Source organism: Apodemus sylvaticus, chromosome 3, assembly GCF_947179515.1.
Source record: "Apodemus sylvaticus chromosome 3, mApoSyl1.1, whole genome shotgun sequence".
NCBI lineage: Eukaryota > Metazoa > Chordata > Mammalia > Rodentia > Muridae > Apodemus > Apodemus sylvaticus.
The window spans coordinates 163671222-163695655 of NC_067474.1; the positions used below are offsets into that span (position 1 = coordinate 163671222).

Consider the following 24434-nt stretch of genomic DNA (forward strand, 5'->3'; position numbering starts at 1 on the left):
TCTTAGTTTTCTCAGTGACTAGCTGGTTTAGTAGGCCACAACAGCCTCTGTTGGTTCCATGGAGTTTATTAGTGTTCAGCATCAAAGTCTGCTAAACTCTGGAGGCTGCGTCTAAGTCATGTACCATGTGATCATCTAAGTAGCATCCTAGCTGACCCTGCTGCCCTAGAGCTGCAGTGTCGTCGTGCATACGCTGGGGACAGGTCAGCCTGGGCAGGAAGTGTAGTGAGCCAGCTGGCTAGCATTCAGGCAGAGAACAGTTACGTTTTGATCTTCACCTCACACCATACATAGAATCTCAGTTCTGCATTTAAATTTTGGAGTGGAAGGCAAAATCATAACACACTGGTGGAGGGGATTACCTTCAGCATCTTGAGATAAGCCAGGCACCAAAACTCCCAACATCAGGGAAAACATGAAGGTGTACAGACCAGTTGTGGTGGCACTCAGAGGGCAGAGGCAGAAGGACTGTAAGTTTTTGACCACCTGAACTACATAGCAAGTAGACATGGCAAGAACTGCATGGTAAAAAGAGAAGGAAGGGCTGGAGAGACCGCTCAGTAGTTAGGATCACTAACTGCTCTTCCAGACGTCCTGCATTCAATTCTCAGCAACCACATGGTGGCTCAGAACCATTTTATAAGGGAACCTGATGCTCTCTTCTGACATGCAGGTGTACATACAGACAGGCAGAACACTCATATGTTTAAGAAAAGAAAAGGAAAGAAAGAAAGAAAGAAAGAAAGAAAGAAAGAAAGAAAGAAAGAAAGAAAGAAAGAAAGAAAGAAAGAAAGAAAGAAGGAAGGAAGGAAAAGGAAATGCAAGAATGTAGTCATTTCTTTTTCAGCCAACAGCACTGAGGGGAGGGTGAGGTCAGGCCGCGTCTGCAGTGTGTGCTCCTGTGTTCCTGTGTACACCAGGGCCACTGGGTGTGAAGATGTCCCCACTCAGCAGAGCATGGGAGCAGCAGGGTCATGATGGAGGAGATCCAGAAGGCCCACAGACACGGGCGAGGCTCTGCCACCTCATGAGTCAGCATGGACACTCACATTTCAGCCGTAACGAGGCACCACTCCATCGCAGCCAGAATGGGAATGTCAAATGTTAACAGGAAAATAGAGCGGCTGGGTTTCTTGTACAACGGAAGGAACCCTAAACAGTAAACCAGCATGGTGCTTCCCAGAGCTGAGCCTCACATAGCCTGTGGCCTGCAAGCACGGGTACTCTGAAAGGCACATTCAGGGTGTCCGTAGAAACCGCTCACAGTCCCCTGGGGAGTGGGATGGTGGGATGGCCCAGTAGTAGGCGCCTGGGAGCTACTGCCCCGTGGAAATCCCAGCTGTGTCTTTCCTCTGATACCCATCTACCTGTGCACTCAGGGACGTTCTTTCCTATGTCCCTCTTCTTGAACTTTGTTTAAAAAAAGATGACGCATATAAAATGCAGGGCCACGTGCCTGGCTGGGAAGGCGTCGTACCACTGATTCCTGCCTCCCAGTGCAGCCACACCCTGTTACTCGCCTTTCCCCTCTGCCCATCGCCATGCTGTTTGCTTTGGTTTGTCATTTTTCTGTCTGCTGTAAACTATGAGGAACAGGCCTTGTCTGTCCATCTGCTGTGGTAGCTGCACCTGGCACTTCTTAGCAGGGAGCCCAGGTGCCATACCGTACTGGAACTTGTCAGATGGAGTGGGACTCTGGGGACATGTGCTCCCCCAGTACCTGTTCTGGGTCCTAAGTCTCTCTCTGGTGTTTCTCTCCACGACCTCGGAGTACAGGAGTGATGACACCGCTGGTGTCCCCAAATGCTTGGGACATTTCACTGCCTGTGAGTCTTGCTGTCCAGGTATGGTGTACCACCTCTCTAGCCTAAGCTTCCTCCTTATCAAAAAAAAAAAAACTTCTTTCCTCCGACCTCAGAAGGGACATCAGTATCCCTACAGTGTATCCCTGTCCCTAACAGGGTGTGGGGCTAGCCCACATCAGTATCCCTACAGTGTATCCCTGTCCCTAACAGGGTGTGGGGCTAGCCCACATCAGTATCCCTACAGTGTATCCCTGTCCCTAACAGGGTGTAGGCTAGCCCACATCAGTATCCCTACAGTGTATCCCTGTCCCTAACAGGGTGTGGGGCTAGCCCACATCAGTATCCCTACAGTGTATCCCTGTCCCTAACAGGGTGTGGGGCTAGCCCACATCAGTATCCCTACAGTGTATCCCTGTCCCTAACAGGGTGTGAGGCTAGCCCACATCAGTATCCCTACAGTGTACCCCGTCCCTAACAGGGTGTAGGCTAGCCCACATTGCTTTCACAGAAGGTGTGTGTGGAAGCCACCAGGTCACACCCACTTGCTAGACCAGGTCCCAGATCTTGGCTGTCCAGAAGCCATAAGACTTCACCCAAAATACCCAGTGTGTTTTGCATCCAAATAGATGAAGCTAGCTTCAGGTTGGCCTTTGAGCCTCTCCACCAGCTTCTTTCTCAGAGTCTCTCTAAGCTCTTCATTTCAGTCTAGGTAGGAAGAAGCAGAAAAGGGAGAAAACCCTCCAGGCCTCCCCAGAAGAGGGGCAGTTGCTCGCTGTAGCAGAATAGAAAGATAACAGCCAATTTGTCAAGGAGCACTGACAAAAAGATAAAGTTGGAAGTAATTACCTAGCCGACATGCTGGGAGCAGTGCGCCTGCCAATAGCTCAGCTGGAGCCTAGGAACTGTGACAGCCGTTCATCACTTTTACAGCCGCCTTTGACAGGCCCGCACAGATCCAGTGCTTCCATACTTGACACTCGAGGCTCGAACCAAGCTATGCCTATGCTCGGCTGTATTCAGTCCGAGGCACACATCTACCCGGGAGACGCCTGCAGGTATATATGCCCAGCCGTGGCAGGCAGTACGAGGCCTCAGCACAGTTCCCAGAAGAGGTGTTTCTGGCTTGCACAGGCAGGCATGGTCACCGAGCACAGAGGACACAGAGTTGTCAGTGCGAGTTCAGCTTTCCTTGGCCCTGGACCTGCCAGGCACCACTGTCAGCCAGCCAGATTCTCTCAGTGGTGGCTTGTTGGCATAGCATTAGACAGAATTATGAGAGCACTTGTGATAGCCCACACCTGAACTCCCAGCACTGCAGAGGCTGAGCCAGGAGAATAGAAAGTTCAAGGCTAACCTGGGCTACATAGTGAGACCATTTGAAAACTTACCAAACAAAAGAAGTATGAAGTATCTCAGTAAATATAAAATGCCTGTGGTGTGTGCAGAAGCAGGATGCAGGAGCACTTGCTAGGCTTCACTAGTGGGATAGATTTACTATGTATAGGTGGGATTATTTTCAAGTTAAAATCATATTGTAAGAAACTTCCCTACCCATAATATTTCTTAATTTGGGATGGGGAATACTAGAGCTAGGGTTCAGTGGAGTAGCAGTGGCCTGACTCGCGTGTGAGGTCCAGGGTTCAGTCACCAGACCTTGGGCCACCAAAAGCCATGTGTGCCTCTGCTTCTCCCTTCTCCACCAACTACAAAGATGCATTGTCAGGCACGGTAGCCTAGGCCTGTGTTCCCACAACTCGGGCTAGCCTAGGAATAGCACTTACATTCAAGGGCCAGTCTTAGCTACATAGGAAGATTATCTCAGAAAACCAAGTAATAAAATAAGGGAATGAAAATTTGATAGAAGATGCACTTGCTCTCATCAGCTTCTAACGGTGAAATTCTTTCATCTGTCTTCCTCCCCTAGACGCCTGTTACCAATCACTCTCTTCAGTCTCAGCTGCACGTACCACACCCTCTGGCTATGGTAGACACATGGCAGCTGGCCAAAGGGAGGGACGGGCCTGCTGTAGAGCTTGTTCTTCCGGGAAACTCTGGGATTAAGACATCAGGGACCTTTGTGAAACATCGGAAAATAGCCACTTGGTTCACAGTTACTGTGTTTTATAATTTACAGTCCTACCTCAGCTTCCTAAATGCTAGGATCATAATCATGTGCCGCTGTGTCTATCACACCCACCTTTTTAAAAAGATTGATTTGTGGGGGGGATGGCCAGGAAGAGTTTTCAGTGCGAGTTCAGCTATCCTTGGTCCTGGACCCGCTAGGCACCACTGTCAGCCAGCCGGATTCTCTCAGTGGTGACTTGTTGGCATAGCATTAGACAGAATTGATTTCCATAACTCACATGGTGGATGCATGCGAAGTGGGGTACACACCTGTACACACCCATAAAGACCAGAAGAAGATGTCTGATGGCCTGTCACTCCTCACTATTCCTTCCAGACAGAGTCTTTCCCTGCCCCTGGGGCTTGTGTTTTCCTCAGCTAGACTAGAAGCCACCAAGCCCCAGCCACCCATGTCACCCTCACACTCAGAGCAGTCGGAGTGGGCACAAGACACCTGCCTGGCTTGTTATGTGGGTGCTTGGGTCTGAACTCTGGTCTTCATGACACTGTCTTGGTAACACAGATCCCCAAGAGTTGCAAACAGCACTAAAATGTCCTAGTTTGAATACCTGTGATTGGCCTGTCTTTTCTTTCTTTTTTGCAGGGGAAATGCCAAATTTTTCTTTCCCTATGTTTTTTAAAAATTAAATTTAGTTAACTGTGGTGTGTGTGTGTGTGTGTGTGTGTGTGTGTGTATGTGTGTGTGTGTGTGTGTGTGAGAGAGAGAGAGAGAGAGAGAGAGAGAGAGAGAGAGAGGGAGAGAGAGAGAGAGGGGGGAGGGAGAATGAGAATGTTAGCACATTTGTGTAGTATCACACATGTAGAAGTTGAGGACAACTTTTGGAAATCAGTTTTCACTGTCTACCAGGTGAGTTATGGAAATCAAACTCAGGGGGCGTTATTATATTAGTCTTGGTGACATGAGCCTTTACCCACCGAGCACCTTGCCTTTCTCAGGTGATTAATTCTAAGACTTTAGAGTTTTCTGACGTATTCCTTCCTGTCTACATTTAAATGTCCCCACCTCACCTTTATTGTGTTAAGTTTCAAATGTCCCTTTGCTTGCTGTCTGCACTGCTGTCCTTCTACCTTGAAATTAATCTATTCCAGAAAGGGTGGTTGGGGCCAGGAATTTAGCTCACTGGTCTAGTGTGTGCCTAGCAAGTGCAGTGCCCTGGGTTCGGGCCTCAGCACCAGGGGGAGAATGAGACTGGCTGCGGCCCCTGTACAGACCACGCTCTTGTTCCCAGGCTGTTGAACCGCCCGGTGAAGGCGTCAGGGTCGCCAGCCCTCTCATGCTGGCTCCAGAAGGGCATCTGCCCATTCTGACGTCACTCCGTGTTGGGCACAGAGCTAAGAGAGCCGTGCTGGGAGGAGTAGGAGGGGGGTCGGAAGCATTCTATGCTGTGGCGAGGTGTGATGAGGCAGCAGGGACCCCCCATCTCCTGCCAGCTGTGCTGCATGTGGCACCAGCATGCTGCCAAGGGAAGTCAGAGAGTCCCTCCTTGACAGGAAGCAAGTGAAGAACAGGCGGCAGCCTGCCTCAGCACACCCTCATGCATCTCCCACGGCTCCAGGGCAGCCCGAGCATGGCAGGTGGAGCACAGAGGCTCCTGTCAGTCAGCCTGGGCAGCCTCGCTTCAGGCTTCAGGCTTGGTGTGGGCGGCTCTCCCTGCACTCTGCTCCTAACTGCCCTGAGGTGAGTTCCAGGCCAGACAGGGCTACAAACAAAGACCCTGTCTTGAAAAACCAAAGTAATTTTTAAAAAATTAAATTAAATTAAATTAAATTAAATTAAAATAGAAAAAAAGAGAAAAGGAACAGGGGGCCAGGTTGACTAGGGGATCACAGGTATCAGTAGTTGACGGTCTTGCTACACTGGAGTCTTAGTCATCTCCCACTGTGGCAGCAATGGATTCCCTCATTCTAGGAGTTCTCTCTGGAGTCTCACCAGCCTGCTTTCCCAGCCTCAGGGAAGATTTTTGGGTCCTAGAGAAGAAGCACCCCGTGTGATGTAGTGTGTGGAGGACAGAGACGGCTTCTTGTCTCACGCAGCCCACTCAGCTCCAGAGAACGCTGTCCTCAGTTGGCAACAGCGTCCTCATTTTCTAGCTCTAAAAGAGCAGAACAGAATGAATAAGCCACTTTTTCATTTCCTAAACTCAGGTCTGTGTGTGGACTCTGGTTTTATTTGCAGGTAAGCAGTTTGGACTTGCTTCGTAGATTTGTAACTATGTAAGACAGCAAGCACCCAAGTAATCTCAAGAAAAATGGAGGCTACAGATGCACCCGGTAGCTTAAGCTCAGACAGCAGTGAGCTTTGGTCCCTCTTAGCTCAGAAAAGGCCTCAGCATGGGTAGTGCAGAGCGTGGTGGACAGTCTGATTGGCTGGAGCTGCCCACGGTAATACCAGGCTCTGGGGTCGCTTACTGTCATGTGTTCCAGCTCTTCAGTGAGCTGGTTTGTAGTAAGCGCTCCTCTGCTGCTGTGCCCCTGGTGCTTGGGGGACGGGCATAGAGAGGGCGTCGGGAAGGGCTTGGCGACATGCCCGGCTGTCATAATGGGTTTGTCAGAGCCAAGGTAACTCCGTCACAAGCGCAGAGCACATGCCCTATTCTGCTGTTCTCCTAAAGTGACACCTGCATGGTGTACAGAGGATGACAGGCCTTGGTTCTCTCCAGCTACTGCTGGTCCCAGGGATTGAACTCGGGTCGTCAAGAACCTCAACAACTCTAGCGTAGCTTTGAAATAGTGGCATGGCACTCAACAGACGGTGACCTCCTTTCCTTATGTAGTTACTGGGTCAGTTCATAACTCAGCTTTCTAGGACTGAGATCCCACACAGAATTGTAGTACCTGGCTGGGCAGTGGTGGGCACGCCTTTAATCCCAGCATTTGGGAGACAGAGGCAGGGGATCTACAGTTTGGATCTGAGTTTGAGGCCAGCCTGGTCTACAGAGTAAGTTCTAGGACAGCCAGGGCTACACAGAGAAACCTTGTCTGGAAAAAAACAAAAAACAAAAACAAAAAAAAAAAACCAAAAAAAAAAAGGTAGTGCCACATGAGGTGGTTCTTCCTGACGAGGTGAGCTGTCGCAGTGCATTCCCCTGAAGGTGGGGTCACAGAAGGCAAAGGAAGCATTAACGCCTCCAAAACACAGGCTCCCAGGATCAAGGTTTGGGTTGTGTAAGCCTCAGATCCAAGACTGTGAGCTTAGCTGATTGTGCCCACTCATTCTTCATGACTGTCTGTCTCAGAGGTGATTTTCCAGTGGTTTTTCTTTCCACCACACAGAAACAACCTGTGGGGACGAGAAGAGTCCAAACCCCATGGCCGTGCACATCCTCCCATGGCCGTGCACATCCTCCCATGGCCGTGCACATCCTCCACTCGCAGCGTCATGCTGGCCTGTTGGTCAAGGCTACAGTGCTGAGCCTTGGCAGGTACTAGTGAAGCGTTTGGTTCTGTGCGTTAGGATACTGACTTGTCACTTCCTGATTCTCATTACTTGCTGTTAAACTCCCTTTTGTGCATAATTAGTGGCAGATGGATTAGGCAAAGGCATGTTATGTGGCTTTGTTTTTTTGTTTAGCCACAATGTCAGTGAGTCTCAAAGCAAGCCAAGTACTCTGTAACGGTTTGTAGTTTGTTCTTTAAATAGAGTGTGTTCCAGAGCACAAGATTTGAACTGCTGAAAGTGGGGCGGTGGCGATTTCTTGTTTGGTTTTGTTTTTCATCTGTTTCTTGAGTTAGCACTCTGGTTAGAGCACTTCATCTTACTACCAGAAGCTCCTCCCCCTGAGGCCCCCTCAGGTGTCCGCTGATGAATACTGAGAACATGGCGTCCCTCCATGATGCACGAATGTGTACCAGCCTCCTTTTCTCTGTTTACCTCGTTAGAGAACTAGATAGTGACAGCGCTGTGCCGAGTAATGTTGGTTAGCAGTGCAGTTCACCCTACCCTGTGATGGTGCGTCTCTGAGGCAGGAGACCCACGTGCTGTGATGTGCATGCAGACCGGGGTCCGTGTGGGTTCTGGGGATCACACACAGATCTCAGGCGTGGCAGCAAGCGCCTTGAGCGATCTTGCAGGCCCACTCCCACTTGGTAATAGATACATTCTGTTGGTCCCAATGTTGGGGGTGGGAGCATTCTTATTCAGTGTGAGTTTAGGGACTTGTTGCCTCTCCTTGACTTGGCGTCCACATTAATAAGAGGGAACTAATCCTAACCTTTCTTTACTGATTTTCTCAGGGATGTGAGGCCAAAGGAAATGATTGGGAGGATTGTTAGAAATGCGCTTTGTAAACACTCGATTATTACATGTACAGATGTTAACTTCTCTAGTCCATCAGACTTCTGGGCAGTTCCTTTCAGTTTTATTGGAAAAATCGTGGTGGAATTAAAAAAAATATTAATAACAGCAACCTCTTGCCATATTACCAGATGGAGCCCAAATCCCAAAATTTTCCAAAACCACTTAAAAATTAATTCTACTCAAGTGGACAGTTTGTACTCTGCAATAAACTAGATCCATGTTGGTTTAATCACCAAGACTCCCAAGTAGGTATGTCACATGTTGGTGTTGGCTGCCCAGGAACTGGACATAGCTGTTGCTGCCTGCTCTCCTGCTCGCCACCCCACCCCCAGTCCCTGCCTTCCGACCCAGGAGCAGGTCGACTTTAGTACTGACTTTAGTACTGGCTTAGTTGCCCAAGCTCCTCTCAGACTAAAAGACTGTGGCTCTCAGTTCTCCTGCAATCAGGGCCATCTTGAAGCCTCTGATTGCCTCACTCCAGAGGCCAGGCCTTCCAGAGGCACTGCTCAGCTGCCTACAGACAGTACAGGTCCCCAGTCCTGTGAGCGAGCCCCAACACCACCTGCAGATGACATCAGTAAAGTAGAATCCCAGTGGGAAGCGCCCATATGCTGATGTCCAGCACTAGAAACTCTGCTTCTACAGGCTGACTGCAGAGGGAAGGAGTTGTCCCTACGAGAGACCAAAGAAGGCTGTGGGTTTGAAAGTAGTGGGCTCTGGAAGACAAGCTATCAGCACAAATGGGGAGCCTAGGAATTATGTCACTTCAAAAAAATTGTATTTTCTGTCAATGAGTGTTTGCCTGTGTGTATATATGTTCACCATGTATGCGCAATGCCCATAGCGGCCAGATGAGAGAATAAATCCTCCTGGAACTTGAGTTACAGGCAGTTGTGAGGTGGCCTGTGGTGCTGCAAACCAAACCTGGATCCTTGGCAAGAGCAAAAGTGTATCCTCTTAGACATAAGACCAAGGGACTTCTCTCAACCACTGAGCCATCTCTCCTGTCCCAATTTTAAAATGCTTAAATGTATGATTTGAGGTAGTAGACACATGCCCAGCATGCCCAAGGGAGGCTTTGACACATACTGCCTGCCAGACAGCCTCTGAGAGGGAACCAGTCTCAGGTGTCAAGAGAACAGACCCAAAGTTTCACATATTAGCATTACTGTCCTTTGGACTGGAGGCCGGGAATCAAAACCCTTTTCTCAGATAAAGTCACTCAAGCCAAGCTTTCTGGGAAGTGATAGGTGACAGATGACCCCTGAGTCTATGAGAACGCATCCTCAGGGTGCTGATGAGCCACCTTGCCCACAGTGGCCCCAGGCCTTCCCCCTCAGATGCAAGAGTGTAACTAGTTCTTCCTCTTTCCCTCAGTATTAATAATAAGCTGCAGCAGCCTGAGGCGGCTTCCGGGGTGTTGGAGTACGCCATGAAACACTTCGGAGAGCTGGTAAGTGCCGTCTGCTTCTTTTCTCTTTTTCTTTTTCTTTCTTTCTTTTTTTTTTTTTTGTAAGATATATATATTGTTTGTTTGTTTTTTGGATTTGGTTTTTTTGAGACAGGGTTTCTCTGTGTAGCCCTGGCTGTCCTGGAACTCACTCTGTAGACCAGGCTGGCCTCGAACTCAGAAATCTGCCTGTCTCTGCCTCCCAGAGTGCTGGGATTAAAGGCGTGTGCCACCACCGCCCGGCAAGATTTATATTTTTATTTTATATATGAGTAACTGTCGCTATCTTCAGACACACCAGAAGAAGGCATCGGATCCCATCGCAGATGGCTGTGAGCCACCATGCGGGTGCTGGGAATTGAACTCAGGACCTCTGGAAGAGCAGCCAGTGTTCTTAACTGCTGAGCCATTCCGCCTTCTGTTTCTTTCTAGAAAGGCAAATAGTAGAGACTTGGTTATAGAGCCACTTGGCTGCCACCTTGAGAAAGTTCCTTTCCATTTCTGTGGGTTTTTCTTTAATTCGTAAGGCTCTATCTAAATGCCATCTTACCTGAATCTTACGAATGCAGTGTGCCGCCTGAGGGAGCTCACTCAACGGATAGAGGCCAGTACTGGTGAGCGCTGTGAACTCCTAGCGTGGGCTTCACTTGGCTCAGTGCTCACAGGGACTCCGTGAAGTGTGTGTTGCCACTATCCCCTTTCTCAAGTGAGGGGACTGTGAACCCAGTCTGAGCTAACACCGGTCTGAGCTAACAGAGCAAAACAAGGCAGGACCAGGACTTCTTCTGGGTAGGCAAGCACCAAGACCACCATTCAGCCTGGCCCATCACCTGGCTGTTACTCGTGGCAGAGTCCCCGTGCCTGTCCCCGAGTTCATACTCACTACAGTGTATTAGGAGCCAGCTAATTCCCCAAGGGGAGAATAAAATGCATCCTTTTATTTACATCGGATACCAAGGGACTGTTGCATTATTACTTTTGTAGCTGCTTCTCTGCTGCCATCCTTGCCTGTCATAAACAAGGTCTGAGAGGGTACTTTGATTAACCATGAATTTATAAAGCACTAACTTAATCAGTTTACCACTGGGACCCTGGGAGGTCAGGAAACTCTGGGTCCATATATTTGCTGGGGAGCCTTTTATTAATTGTGTAGGTCACTTACGGTGGTTTGCCGTCATCAAGAAGCAGGGCTTCTGTTCATTGTCTTGCATTGTACCTCGTTGGACTGAACAGTGCTGGATGTTAGACTGAAACAGCAGGCGTTCTTTTGCCATCTTAAACACATAGTGCCTGAAAACAGACCAAAGACAGCCTCTCTCCAGATGATGACTGAACACAAAAAATGATACCTCATCATCTTTGCCGAGTTTTTGTTTGCAGAAGCAGAGAGCACACAGTGTGCTCCTCGGACCAGGCTGTCCTGTTCTGCAATATCCCTAGAGCTCGGGCCCCTCTGATGGAGTCTGATGGAAGCGGTTCCTCGCACATGTGGTGTGCAGGTGATCTGCCACAGATGGCTCATGCCCCAGCGCTCAGAGCACCGACCATAAATGAAAGTCTCTCCATCTCCAGGTTCTAAAGGTGGCCGTTAGCTCAGGATTATTGCTAACCCATGGCAGATTTTCTGTTATGTTTAGGTAGCTGAATCGAATTAAGCTTGACAATGGTCTGCCTTTTCTTGGCAGAGCCTGTGCTCCCTCAGCATAGTTTATGTAAGAGCGATCTCATTAGAATTGTGTGATTCATTGCTGAAACCTCACAGTTTCTCCAGCCCACTGCAACTCACAGTGTCGCCCCCAGCTTGACCCGAGCCATATGCTGCTCCCGCACTTCCTCAGAGCGCACCACTCGTTAGTCACCGGCTCCTTGGGCAGAAGCTCAGCCGGGACATTTATCTGTGATGGCCTTCACACCACACTGCCTCGAAGCCATTCCTCTCCAAGCTGTCTTCGTGCGTAGGCAAAATAGAGCCTTTATTCTTGACTTATGGATGAGGCTTAGTTCACCTTACACAGATGGGCTGACCTCAGCAAACCCCTCTGGCCCTGGGGCTAAGGCTGATACAGCGGTGGTGCGTGGACAGCGGGATAGTGGAAGAAATGCCATCAGCACTGTACAGTAGAAATGGCCTCCTACCTGAGTTCAGGAAGAAGATATTCTTCAGGCCACATAACAGAGTATTGATTGTTTTTCTGTATCTGCTCTATAAACATTAGTTTTATCTAGAAAGGCGAGAGAGAAGCAGGGCAGATTAATGTGGCCCTGCCCTTGTCATATCCAAGTCCCACCTCAGAGCCCTGTCAGGAGAGCCTGTGTCTGGTCCAGAAATAGTCCCCTACTGAGCTGATGAAGACACTCCGAGGCAGACAGAAAACACGTAAAATGGTCTCTGGTCACTGTCTGGACCATCCAGACCGGGAGCCCTTACTCATGCGGCTCACTCGCCATCGGCGTGGCACTCTGTCTGACAGAGGAATGGAAGCCTCCTTCAGCCTTGGCAGAGGTAGAGGTGCCAAGTACTACACAGAGGGAATGTTGGATGGAAGACTGGAGGAGGACGAAAGGTTGTCCAGAGAATTTTAAGTAGTAGCATTGTGTTGTATTTTAAATTAGTTCCTGAAAGTTTAGAAGCGCGTTAAGAATGTGGAAAATCAGGGCTTCTAAAAAGAAGCAGCTGTGGCCTGGGCTGCTGTGTCTGTCACACAGCCCGGGGTTAGCAGTGCAGCAGACTAGGGTACAGGGCCTGTGGTTGGCATCCCACGCTCCCTGCATTTGTCCCCTATGGACTGAAGTGATGGGGTTGGGCTGGACCCCTCATGTGCTCTCAGTTTACCTCAGGATTCAGAACCAGTCTTCAGTGTGCACAGGAGCTGGTGTCTCTACCACTGCCAAACAGCCCACCTCCCAATGGCGCCTGTCCATCTGAGCGGACATGCTGATGGGGTCTTGTAGTGAGCGCGGGGTAGCACAGGAGAGGGCAAGACTCAGCTCTCCTTGCTCCCCCTCTGCAGGAGATCCAGGCCACCTGGTATGAGAAGCTGCATGAGTGGGAGGATGCTCTCGTGGCCTATGACAAGAAGATGGACACCAACAAGGATGACCCGGAGCTGATGCTGGGCCGCATGCGCTGCCTCGAGGCCTTGGGGGAATGGTGAGCTGCCCTGCGGTGATGGCCTGAGTGGCCAGGAGAGGCTCATCTTGTCAGGGAGTCTTCCCCCAACAGTTCTCACCTCAGTCTCCTGCTATGTCACTGGTGCTTTCCCAGGAAGCACCTACAGCCGTGGTGTTCCTGGCTCTGGTTCGCCTCAGCACACAGTTGCTCTGGGGTTGCTTGTGTTGGTTCGCTTTGTTGTTTGAGTTACTCTTACTCTGTAGCGCAGACTGGCCTGGAACTTGTGGCAGTCCTCCTGCCTCAACCACCATCATCTTTGCCAAGTCTTAGTGGTAGAACTGAGGCTGTGAGCCACTGGGCCCAGCCTTGAAGTTTTGCTTTTTGGTTTCTTACCCTTCACAGTGGTCCGGGCAGGAGAGCCGTGTGTCCCTGGGCACCGCACCTTGCCACCCATCTGTCCTCTTGTGCTCCTTGACCTTGCTGATCTGCTAAAGAGCTCATTCTACAGCTTTAACTTTTTTAATAATTAGCTCTTGGGTCTGGAGAGATGGCTTAACAGCTAAAAACACTGGCTACTCTTGCAGAGGACCTGGGTTCTGTTTCCAGCACCCACAGAGCAGCTGATGGCCATCTACCAAAGGATCCAGCACCCTCTTCTGACCTCTTCAAGCACTGCATGCACATGGTGCACAGACATACATATTCAGGCAGAATACCTATACACAAAAGTAGAAATAAATCATACTTTAAAAAAAAAGAAGATACTAATGATCAGCTCTTCAGGGGCTAGGTTGTCTTTAAGGCAGGTGAACCTCTGTGAGTTTGAGGCCCTCCTGGTCCACATAGTAAGTTCCACCCAGCTTTTTCCACACATTGCTTTTTGGGAAAGTCACTATGGCTTTTAGTTTTCAATAGTAGTGGTTATAATCCCCAAGATAGAATATAGTATAGTGGTTTTGCATGATAATTTAATGTTAATAAATTTAGCCATAAATAAGAATTTCATCTGGGCGATGGGGGTTCACACCTTTAATCCCAGCACTTGGGAGGCAGAGGCAGGTGGATTTCTGAGTTCAACCCCAAGCTGGTCTATAGAGTGAGTTCCAGGACAGCCAACTCTACTAGAACAACACTGACTTGAAAAGCAAACAAACAACAAACGAGAATTTCAGATAGACAGAGGCTGGGAAGATGGCTCAGTCAGTAAAGTGTGTGCTGGACAACAGATGTAAGGATCTGAGTTCAGGTCCCCACGTGCCCACTAGAGGCCAGGCATGGTGGCGTGCATCTGACCATAGTGCCAGAGAGACAACCCAGTGGATCTCTAGTGCTTCTGGCCAGGGGGTCCTGCCCGCTGGTGAGTTCTGGGTTCAGAAAGAATTCCTATTTCAGAAAATAAGGGGCAGGAAGGCAGACGGAGAGATGGTTCCCTCGTAAGAACACGTGCTGCAAAGCATGGAGACCTCCATTCACCTCCCAGTGCCACAGGAAGAGCTGTACCAAGCACTGGCGGGCAGAGACTAGAGGTTTGCCAGAGTTACACAGCAGCCTGCCTCCAGGCTCAGAGAGAAACCTTTGCTTGGGGCCCAACAGGCACCAGGCACACATGGCACACATGCAGGCAAAACGCCCATGCATATGAAGTTTCTTGTTTAATTAAACAAAAAAGCCACTGTCTCCAAGGAGTTAAGGCAGAGAGTGATGACACAGGACAGTGGACACCTTCCACTGGCCGCCACGCACACTCGGCACGCCCTTGTGCGTGTGCATATGCACCACACACATAGCCACATTCACACACTGTCATTCAGTCAGTGAGACCGAGAGCACCTGAGGAAGAACTCTTGACACTGACCTGGGCTGTGCATACACACATGGATCCGAATAAATCACACACAAGCGGCAGCTGGGTGGATGGGTGAGTGAACACACAAGAACAATTGAAAATTGTCTAATTATCCAGAACTGGGAAACCTAAACGTCACTGTTTTATGTGTTTTCATAAATGAACACTTTATATCTGTTCCTCAGTGAATGGAAGAAATGTATTCTATCAAATCTGCCTCATTAGATTATACAACTAAGTGTTTGAAGTTCAACAGTTATCTAGAACTTCCTTGCCTGGTACAGTAGCCACTAGCAACTCCTAGCTATTTTAAAATTGGATAAGACAGAAAGGCAGTTCCACAGTCACACTGGCCTCACGTCTGTGCTCAGACGCAGATGTGGCCAATTGCTCCTTCATCAGACAGCGTATCCAGAACTTTCCATTGTCACGGCAAGCTCTGCTGGGCAGCTCTGATCTGACGGAGGAGGAGTAGGCGGTGTTCACGATGAGCCGTGTTCCTTCAAATCAGGGTTGTGGTTCTTTTCCCTTTAACTCTGCTGCCCTACAACCATTCCTTAAAAGAAACATAAAACGGTTTGGTGTAAATATTCCTAAAACTTGGATCCGATCAGTGCTGAAATGCTTTCGTGTCCCCGTGGCTTTTGCCTTGCCTGCCTTGTGGCCTTACCCACTTGTCGGCCTGTTCCTCGTGGCCTGTCCTGAGCTGAGCTGCCCGGTCACCTCTGCAGTGCCCGCTCTCGTGCCCCCTTCCCTCCCGCTGCCGTCCTTGCCTGATCCTTCTCTATCTCTAAACCTGCGGCTCTCTTTCTCGGGCGCTGCCATGGCCTGTGCTTTCTGTTACCCTCCCTTTTCAACTAGAGGTGATGCTTTCCCTGACTGCACCAAGGAGGGACAGCGTGGATGCCCTGGGAAAGCAGAGATGCGCTTTTGTCCGGCCTCTTAAATCCTAACAGGCTCACAGCCTGGGCTCTCCCCGGACCTCTCCCCTCAGCTCCTACGCCATGCACCTCCTGTCCATTTTTATTATCACCTACAAAGTCTCCAGGGCCTAGCAGTGCTAACGCAGCAAGCGAGAGCTTTAAGAATGTGGAAGTCTGAGAGACATTAAAAGAGATGAGAGCAGCAGAACTCCTTTCTGCTCTTTCCAGGCTTCTGATAAGGCTTATTTAATCTGTTCGTCCTGTTTAGAGTGCAGTGTCTGAGTTTCTCTCTGTGTGAGCATATATTCTGAACCTGCCTGAGGCAGACATCCACTGACGACTCCATCAGAACCAACCCCGACTCAGCAGCGAGGCTAAAATTGCCCCTTTGCCTGCTCACTTGCCTTCTGGGTGCTCATTAGAGATGGAGCCTAGCATCTCAGCAGCTGAGACACACCCACCTCCTTGCTCCCCACACAGCCCAGGCTCCGAGGAGAGCAGAGTCAGTCAAAAGCACAGGCACACAGCCAGGGAAAGTGCTCCAAATGAGAGGGCCTGCTAGGCCTCCTCTGCAGCCGCACGGGGTGGGAGGTCAGGCTCTAGGGCTTCTTCTCTTCTCTAGGGGCTCAGACGCAGTCTGGCAGTCCCCCACTGAGCCTTAGACCTCCGTGCACTCCGCACTCCAGTCAGGGCCAGGGTTTGTAAGCGAGGGATCCCTGCCTGTTGCTCTGTAGTGGGGTGCTGTGTGCACCGCGTTCACATCTTCCTGCCTCCTGGGTACCTGCCTGTAGGAGAACCGCTGAGCTGCTCCCTTCCTTCTTGTCTCCCATTGAAAAAGAAACACGCAAAATCCCGTAGCCCCTGGCACAGACAACAGTGATTATCACAGTGGAGGGAGGCTGTCTTGCCCATGGCCACCAAGCCATAAAGAAATGGAATTCTGAGCCTGGCTGTGGTGGTGCATGCCTGTAATCCCAGCACTCTGGGAAGCAGAGGCAGGTGGATTTCTGAGTTCAAGGCCAGCCTGGTCTACAGAGTGAGTTCCAGGACAGCCAGGGCTACACAGAGAAACCCTGTCTCGAGGGAAAAAAAAATCCAAAAAGAAGTGGAATTCTGCGCTAGGAAAATGTAAAGGAGTCGGCATGAGAGCCTGACCCTGGGTCCCCAACACCCATGGACTCAGCTGAGCTGGGGAGGCAGAGGGGTGGGTCCCTGGAGGGCCGGGAATGCAGTTCCCGGTCAGACAGGCCCTACCTCTAAACCTCAGACAGAGGACAACTCTGTTACGAGAACACCCAGAGTCAGCCTTCAGCCTGCGTGTGTCTGGGTGTCTGTCTGTGTGTGTGTGTCTGTCTGTCTGTGTCTATGTCTGTGTGTCTGTGTCTGTCTGTGTGTGTGTGTGTGTGTGTGTGCACCAGTCAGTTGTTCCTGTGCTCTGACCCACACAAATAAATAAATTAAATGTCAGCGTTTATTTATTTTAAGAAAGAAGTTGGTCCCTTTAGTAACCGTGTGGCCTACGTCCTCTCAGGCTTCCAGCCTGGACAGGCCCTTTGGAACTTGTGCTGTTTCCTTTGACTCTACTTCCAAGCTAAACACTTTGCTGTGTGCATCTCCAGAAAGAAAGGTGGCAGAGACTCCCAGCTGTGTGTGACGCTCCTGTGACCTCAGGGCTTGCCCCTGCGAGGTGCACACACGGGTGTTCCATGTTTCCTCCCTTGCTCGCTTGTTCTTCTTTAGGCTGGGGTTTGAGACCGGGGCCTTACACTCCGCCTGCAACTTACCACTGAGCCACACTGAGGCCCAAGAACACACAGTCTTAACTGGCCGTAGAAAGTTTCTCTTGCCAGGCATGGTGACTTATACCTGTAATAAATGAGAGGCTGGAGCAAGAGAATTGTCTCAATTTGAGGACATCCTGGGCTACATAGTGAGCTGTAGGTCTGCTTGAGCTACAAAGTGGGACCCTGTCTCCACAAAATGAAAATCACTATACTTGGTGTGGTTCTGCTCTTTTTGTATTTTAGAACTTTTTAGATTTTTATTTTAAGTTGTATTTTTGTGTATGAGTGTTTCTCTCTCTCTCTCTCTCTCTCTCTCTCTCTCTCTCTCTCTCTCTCTCTGTGTGTGTGTGTGTGTGTGTGTGTGTGTGTGTGTACTACATTTGTGCCTTGTAACCATAAAGGTCAGAGGAAGTCAGAGAAGATCTCTTGGGGGCCTCCATGTGGGTGCTGGGAACTGAACCTGGGTCCTCTGGAAGAGCAGCCAGTGCTCCTCCCCACTGAGCCATGTCTCTAGCCCTCTGTTGGGTGGAGTCCCTTAAGCAGTGTTCAGATCTCAACAACTAAGTGGCCCTGATGTGTGTGCCAGTGATCCCAGCACTTGAGAGTTAGAGATAAGAGGATCAGGATTTCAAGGCCAACCTTGGCTGCATAGTAAATTTGCAGCTATCCTGAGCTACATGAAACTCTGTGTCAAAAAACAGACAGCTAGAGAGCTGGAGAGCTGGCTCAGCAGTCTTCCGGCAGGCCCAAGCCCCCATGGACGTGCTCACGACTTCCTCCAGCCCCAGCTCCGGAGGACACACAGGCCTCCTGGCCTCCAACAAGCACTGCACGTGCATGCACAGAGTCACACATACCAATATCAGTTTCTTCTATTTCTTTAATTTAAAATAAAAATTTTAAACACTTTCAGTCCTTTCCTACACCCTTGAAAACTATGCACCACTCTAGGGGTAAGTGACTTCCCCATGTCTGTTTGATAGGACCTTATTTCTGCACAGGTTGAGTTCATCTCACACTGAAGTCAGTCACTAGTAGTACTTGTAAGAGCCGGCCTTCTCTGTAGCTTTGCCTTCAAATAGAATGTCCAGATGTTTCTCTTAGATTACTTTCTCCATAGATCTGCCGTATGAAGAGACCCGAGCCTGTGCTGAGAGCACAGAGGTTAACTTAGTAGTTATTAGGGTGCCAGATGTTGAAGATTTTTTTTTGGGGGGGGGTGGATTTTTTTTTTTTTTTGAGACAGGGTTTCTCTGTATAGCCGTGGCTGTCCTGGAACTCACTCTAACTCAGAAATCCGCCTGCCTCTGCCTCCCAAGTGCTGGGATTACAGGCGTGCACCACCACTGCCCGGCTTTTGAAGATATTTTATATCCTACAGAGTTAGATACTGCATTCTGCTTAATAACCTCATACTAGACCCTAGAAACCTCAAACAAGCCATTCGCTCGCTTCTCTGTTCCCAGGCTCCCGAGCTCCAGGCACCCAGTTCCTATGGATTCTGGCTAGCCCGAGGACACCCGTGGGTTGTAGAGCAAAGCTCTGCTGACTTGACTGCATGTTTCTCCTCCTCCAGGGGCCAGCTTCATCAGCAGTGCTGTGAAAAGTGGACTCTGGTTAATGACGAGACCCAGGCTAAGATGGCCCGGATGGCTGCGGCGGCAGCGTGGGGTTTAGGTAAGGCTTCCGCATGGGCACCGGCCAATCTGGGGACTCTATCAATGAATGAGCGGCAGTGATGCAAGGCTATCAGTCTGTAAGGATGTAAGGACCATCCGTGCCGATGGCACTTACACTCCCCCCCCCCCCCGCCCCCGCTCTGTCCGTTTGCACTGTCATTTTGACAGACTCCTGAGGCGTGGGTAAAATAGCTCAGTGATCAAGCTTAGGATTGGGATGTAAGTAAGATGTCACTCCTTCCAGTTCAAGGACTCAAGCCTCTACTCATGTTAAACACCAGTGGCATGTGCCAGGCTGTGCCTTATGCTTCTGACTGACCTCCTGTAGATAAGGGTTCCCACAGCTTCTCATAAGCATGATTTGCTGAGATCCGTCCCAGAACCCAGAACACTCACTTCACTGGTGTCTGTTGTGAAGACCATGGACAGACACTTGGCTACATAGATCTAGTAGGGTCCACATTGTGTCTGTTGTGAAGACCATGGACAGACACTTGGCTACATAGGTCTAGTAGGGTCCACATTGTGTCTGTTGTGAAAAACATAGACAGACGCGTGGCTACATCTAGTAGGGCCCACAGCACCAAGCACCTCCCTCCGCGGTGCACTGCTCCTGCCAACTGCTATGTGGTACTGCCCTCCTCTTACAGGAAACAACAGACCAAAGTAAGGATGCCTCCAAAGTCCAGTCCTGTGAACCACTGTGGCGTTCCTCATAGCGAAATGGGTCAGGGGTGACTTATAAAAGCCCACCGCAGCTGGGCAGCAGCTCATGAAGACAAGAACCTTGATGTTCACTGCATAGTTTGCAGATAGCTAAACAGGTTGGAGTCTCTCAAGGAAGCTCAGCTTGTCTTGTCAGAAGATCTTTCTGCTTGGGGAGGGAGGGGTTGGTGCAGATGATTAGGTTCAGGAACTTCCTGGAGCTTTTGAGTTTGTTTCTTTCCTGAGTTTTCAGAGCTTCCTGGCAGCGTGGATTGCCCCACACCCAGCCCTCCTTCAGAACATCCTGAGTCCTAAGGAGCTCCCCTCAGAGATGGCATCTTTATCACAGAGGAAATTGCTGTAGCTCGGCAGCATGTGGCTGTGCCACAGTCCTAGTATCTTGTTAAAAACAGTCTCGCCCCACAGGAAAGCCCAGGGTTTTAGCGTCCCTGTGACAGGAAGCAGGGTATGGAAGTCAAGCTCTTCTGTCATGGTGGGATTTGGCTCTCAGCTCTTTGACCTCCTGATCTGTGTTGTTGGGGCGTCACCCAACCCTGTGCCTCACTTGGAGGGAGGCAGAAGGGATCGCCCATCTTCCTTTCTTTCTGAATGCTTATAGGTCTTTGACCACATGTGCGTAACTGACACCCACGTGCCCACCGCCTTCTGCAGCACTCACAAACATTTCAATCACGTTTTATTGGTTCTCACTGTCTGACACTTGATAACCTCCTTGCTACTCTAGCTGTTATAAAGATTTTTTGTTTATTTTTTAGATAGAGTTTCATTTTATGGCCCTGGCTATCCTGGAACTCACCACCTGCCTCTGCTTCCCCAGTGCTGGATTTAAAGGTGTATTCCGCCCTGCCTGGTCCAGATATGTAGATTTTTGACACTATACCCTGAGGCCTGCAGTTCTTTTTGTCTATTTGTTCATTTGTATCTATGGCTATGTGTTTTTGCTATAGCAGGTGAATGCAGGCGTCTGTCAGCAGAGGTCATAGGGTCAGAGTCTCCTGGAGCTGGAGTTAGGGTGGTTGTGAGACCACTAATGTTGCTTCTGGGAACCTAACTCTGCTTCTCTTCAAGAGCCCCAGACTGCACATTGGGGGCTGCACAGGAGACAGGATGGGACAGGCAAGGATAGACAGGATGTGGTGTGTGCAAAATCATCCCCTGAGCCTGGAGCAAAGCAGCGACTGCCGCTCCGTGTTCCCCTCCCCCCCCAGTCACGTTGCTTCTGTGCTTTGCTGTCGTGAGCCTGGGGCTTCGTCCAGAGCATCTTTTAAAAACATTACTTCCTGAGGAGTCATCTATTGCTGTCTGCTTTTGCCCAGAGGCGTTGGTAATGGATGAACCAATAGTTGGGAGTGGAATGCTGGAAATGCCTTGTAAAAACAGCAGCCCTGCAGTTTGCACCTAACGAGGCCGGCATCTCTTTTGCAGATGGTGTTGGCAGGACTGCTCAGTGCCAGGGAGGTACATACCTCTCCCTGGCACAGCCATTTCTCCATTCTAGCATGACACAAGAGATTGCTGCGCAATGACTCAGCCCATCTCTCTGCTGTAATGGATTATTTTTAAATATTTGTGGCTAGGATATTGCCATAGTGAAAAGGGCAAACAATTCATAAAGCCTGTCCTCTAGTTGTATGGTGGCCATTTTCAGTTGTTTAGAGGAAATGTAATTTCCCAGTATTTCATTGAGCTGTGAGGTGCTCGCTTGTAGGAGGAATGTGATTTCCTCTTACCTGCAGAAGCTGTGGAGGGCATCTCTGGGTTAATGAGGGCCCCATTGAACCCGTCTGATGAGCACTGAGTCTGACGTGCTGGCTGTGCACTCAGGCCCTGCTTCTTGACGCATGATACTCCCTGGAGCACCAGCAGAGTCCCTGGCTTAGAAGACAGATGTCTTTTTGTTAAATGAACCCCACAATAATTGCAGGGCTCAGCAGGTTCATCAGGCCCCAATCCGTTGCCTAGTGTGTTTCTCAAGCTAAATGAAAGTGTCACTGACAAGACTCAGTGATCCCTCCCACTGACCAGCTGTCCACCCTGACTCTGTGCTGTGTGTGTTCCTAGGTCAGTGGGACAGCATGGAGGAATACACCTGCATGATTCCTCGGGACACGCACGATGGAGCATTTTACAGAGCAGTGTTGGCATTACATCAGGATCTCTTCTCCTTGGCCCAACAGGTAAGAAAATGTGTGTCCAGACCAAACAGCAAAAAAGAAAAAAGAAAAAGAAAAAAAGTTACCATGTGTGGTTTTTCAGTTCCTAAGCACCTGTCTGTGTTAATTAGTTATTGACCTTCAAGCCTTGTTCATGTCCCAGAACTCTGAATGGCCGTGATGATGATAGTATCCACTACAGAGCAGAACACTAGCATGTAGGCTAGGTTTCTGGGGTGTTCCCCGAGTGGGGACCGTTGTGGATTGTGACTACACTGACAGTAGCTTCTTGGGTCATTGTCCGCCCTTTTAAACATCTTGTCTACGTTCTTGTCTAGTGAGAGGAGCTCTGAAGTTTCACTAAGGGAGGATTTGGAGCGCCAGTGATCCCACCACGGGGATCCCCTGCATGTACGGGAGCACACACTGTTCTAACTTGCAGAGTACATAATGATGTGGTTGTATCTGCCCTGTCAGACACCAGACTGTCAGTAAATGCTCTGAACACCTCAGAGATGCCAGCATAGTAATTAGCACGAAACATTCAGAAAAAGAAATCCTCCACAGGGGAGGTTTTAAGTGTTGGCATGGAGAAGGCACGGAGTGCAATCCTGTGGTAACCCTGTGCTAAAGTACTTGACAGGATTCCTGACCTGGGCCTTCTGCGTCAGAGACAAAGGTGCCCATTTCCACAAAGAGCATTGCAGAAGCATGCCTTGCGGGGCACTTGGACGGGCTGCTAGATGCCCACCTTGGAGCTGCCGCCATGGCCAGTCCGTTACCACACATGCCCATCAAGGAAAATGAAAGAAGGCAGGGTCCAAGGACATCCCACTGCTGCGCAGGAGTGCAGCGACTGCCCCATAGCACACATCCCCTCCTCTCTACCGCTTCCACTTCCGCTTCCGAGCGGCCCTGAGCCAAGCTGCGCACTGTCTCCACGAGACACTGGGTAGTGAGGGTGCTTCTCTGGCCATCCAGATTAAGCCGGTTTTCTGCCCTCCTGTGGTAAGTGTTTTCCTTCATCTCTAGAGTGACACAAGTAACTTCTGGGAAGCCCCAAGTGCAGAGCCCAGGTTAGAGCTTCCTTGTTTCTCTCATAGTGCATTGACAAGGCCAGGGACCTGCTGGATGCAGAGCTGACTGCCATGGCCGGAGAGAGCTACAGCCGGGCCTATGGGGTGAGTGTCCACCGGTTGGTCAGTCGGTCGGTCAGCTGCCGTTGTCAGAACCTACAGCCCTAATGTGTGGCTGGAGCATACATGGCAGGCAGCCTGCTGAGAACTTGCTGTTTCTGGGGTCAGCGGCTATCCTGAAGGCAGGAGGGTGGTTCAGGCCCAATTTTCTTGGGGGGGTGGGGTTGTGTGTGTGAACATTAGGCTGCAATGTGATCTGCTTCCACCAGGCCATGGTTTCTTGCCACATGCTGTCCGAGCTGGAGGAGGTTATCCAATACAAACTCGTCCCTGAACGACGGGAGATCATCCGCCAGATCTGGTGGGAGAGACTGCAGGTAAGCTGGGACTGCTGGCACTGCTGGCACTGGCGGCCCCACCCCCTTTCTGCTCTGCTCTGCCACCTCTACCTAGCAGAGCCTTCAAAGGCATGTCACCTCAGCTGTGGCTCTGAGAGAATGACTTTGAATAAATGAGAGATTGGCAGCTCCTTTCAGGCTTTTCCAGAAATGGCAGAAAGTATGCTTAGCTACTGACACTTAGGATCAGCCATTTGGAAACTGTAACCTCAGAATCACTGGTTCTCAGTGCTCCAGCGGAGACCTCCACACAGTGCATTCCCCTGGAGAGCCACTTAACTTTCCACGTGGGCATATACACACCCGGTCTGAGTCTCTCCCGGCTTGCAGATGACTTTACAGTGTGACCCAAGCTGAGAGCCACCCCTCTACCTCTAAGTGGAGTTACCAACTGCTGGCATGCAGAGTTTTCAGTAGGCGCTCAATGCTTTGAGTCAGAACTCCTGCTTAGGACAACTCTTTAGGTTAGTCTCATACTAGCACTTCTGCTCTGAGCTGCTCAGACCTCGGAGAGACTTTCCCAAGGCTTCTGCCAGCATTTCAGTGTGGCATTCTAATAGTGAGGAGCTGTTCTCTCTACACCTGTGATCATCTCAAGTACACCTGGAAAGAGCGACCTGTCTCCCAGTCCTTGCAAACTTGGAACGAAAGATCATCAGCAAAGACAAAACACACTAGGGATGTGGTTCAGCCACCCAGCACTTGCCTGGTATTCCTGGGGCCCTGAGTTCCATCTCCTGTACCACATACTCAAGCACAGACTGCTCTGGAAACAGCACACGGGTGCACACACACCACTCTGGAAACAGCACACGGGTACATGCACACCACTCTGGAAACAGCACACGGGTGCACACTGCTCTGGAAACAGTACACGAGTGCACACACACTGCTTTGGAAACAGTACACGGGTGCACACACACTGCTTTGGAAACAGTACACGAGTGCACACACCGTTCTGGAAACAGCACACGGGTGCA

General features: G+C 50.1%; 1 protein-coding gene across 3 annotated transcripts in view; it reads left to right on the plus strand.

Moving 5' to 3' along the window:
- The window catches only part of Mtor (mechanistic target of rapamycin kinase), a 109060-nt gene that overhangs the window by 51517 nt on the left and 33109 nt on the right, over nucleotides 1–24434 (plus strand). For all 3 annotated transcript variants that reach the window (XM_052178151.1, XM_052178152.1, XM_052178153.1), the window contains 6 exons: nucleotides 9625–9700; nucleotides 12709–12848; nucleotides 18939–19039; nucleotides 21829–21944; nucleotides 23024–23101; nucleotides 23326–23433. In XM_052178151.1, coding sequence (XP_052034111.1) covers nucleotides 9625–9700; nucleotides 12709–12848; nucleotides 18939–19039; nucleotides 21829–21944; nucleotides 23024–23101; nucleotides 23326–23433 — 619 coding nt within the window. The remainder of the gene's footprint in view (nucleotides 1–9624; nucleotides 9701–12708; nucleotides 12849–18938; nucleotides 19040–21828; nucleotides 21945–23023; nucleotides 23102–23325; nucleotides 23434–24434) is intronic.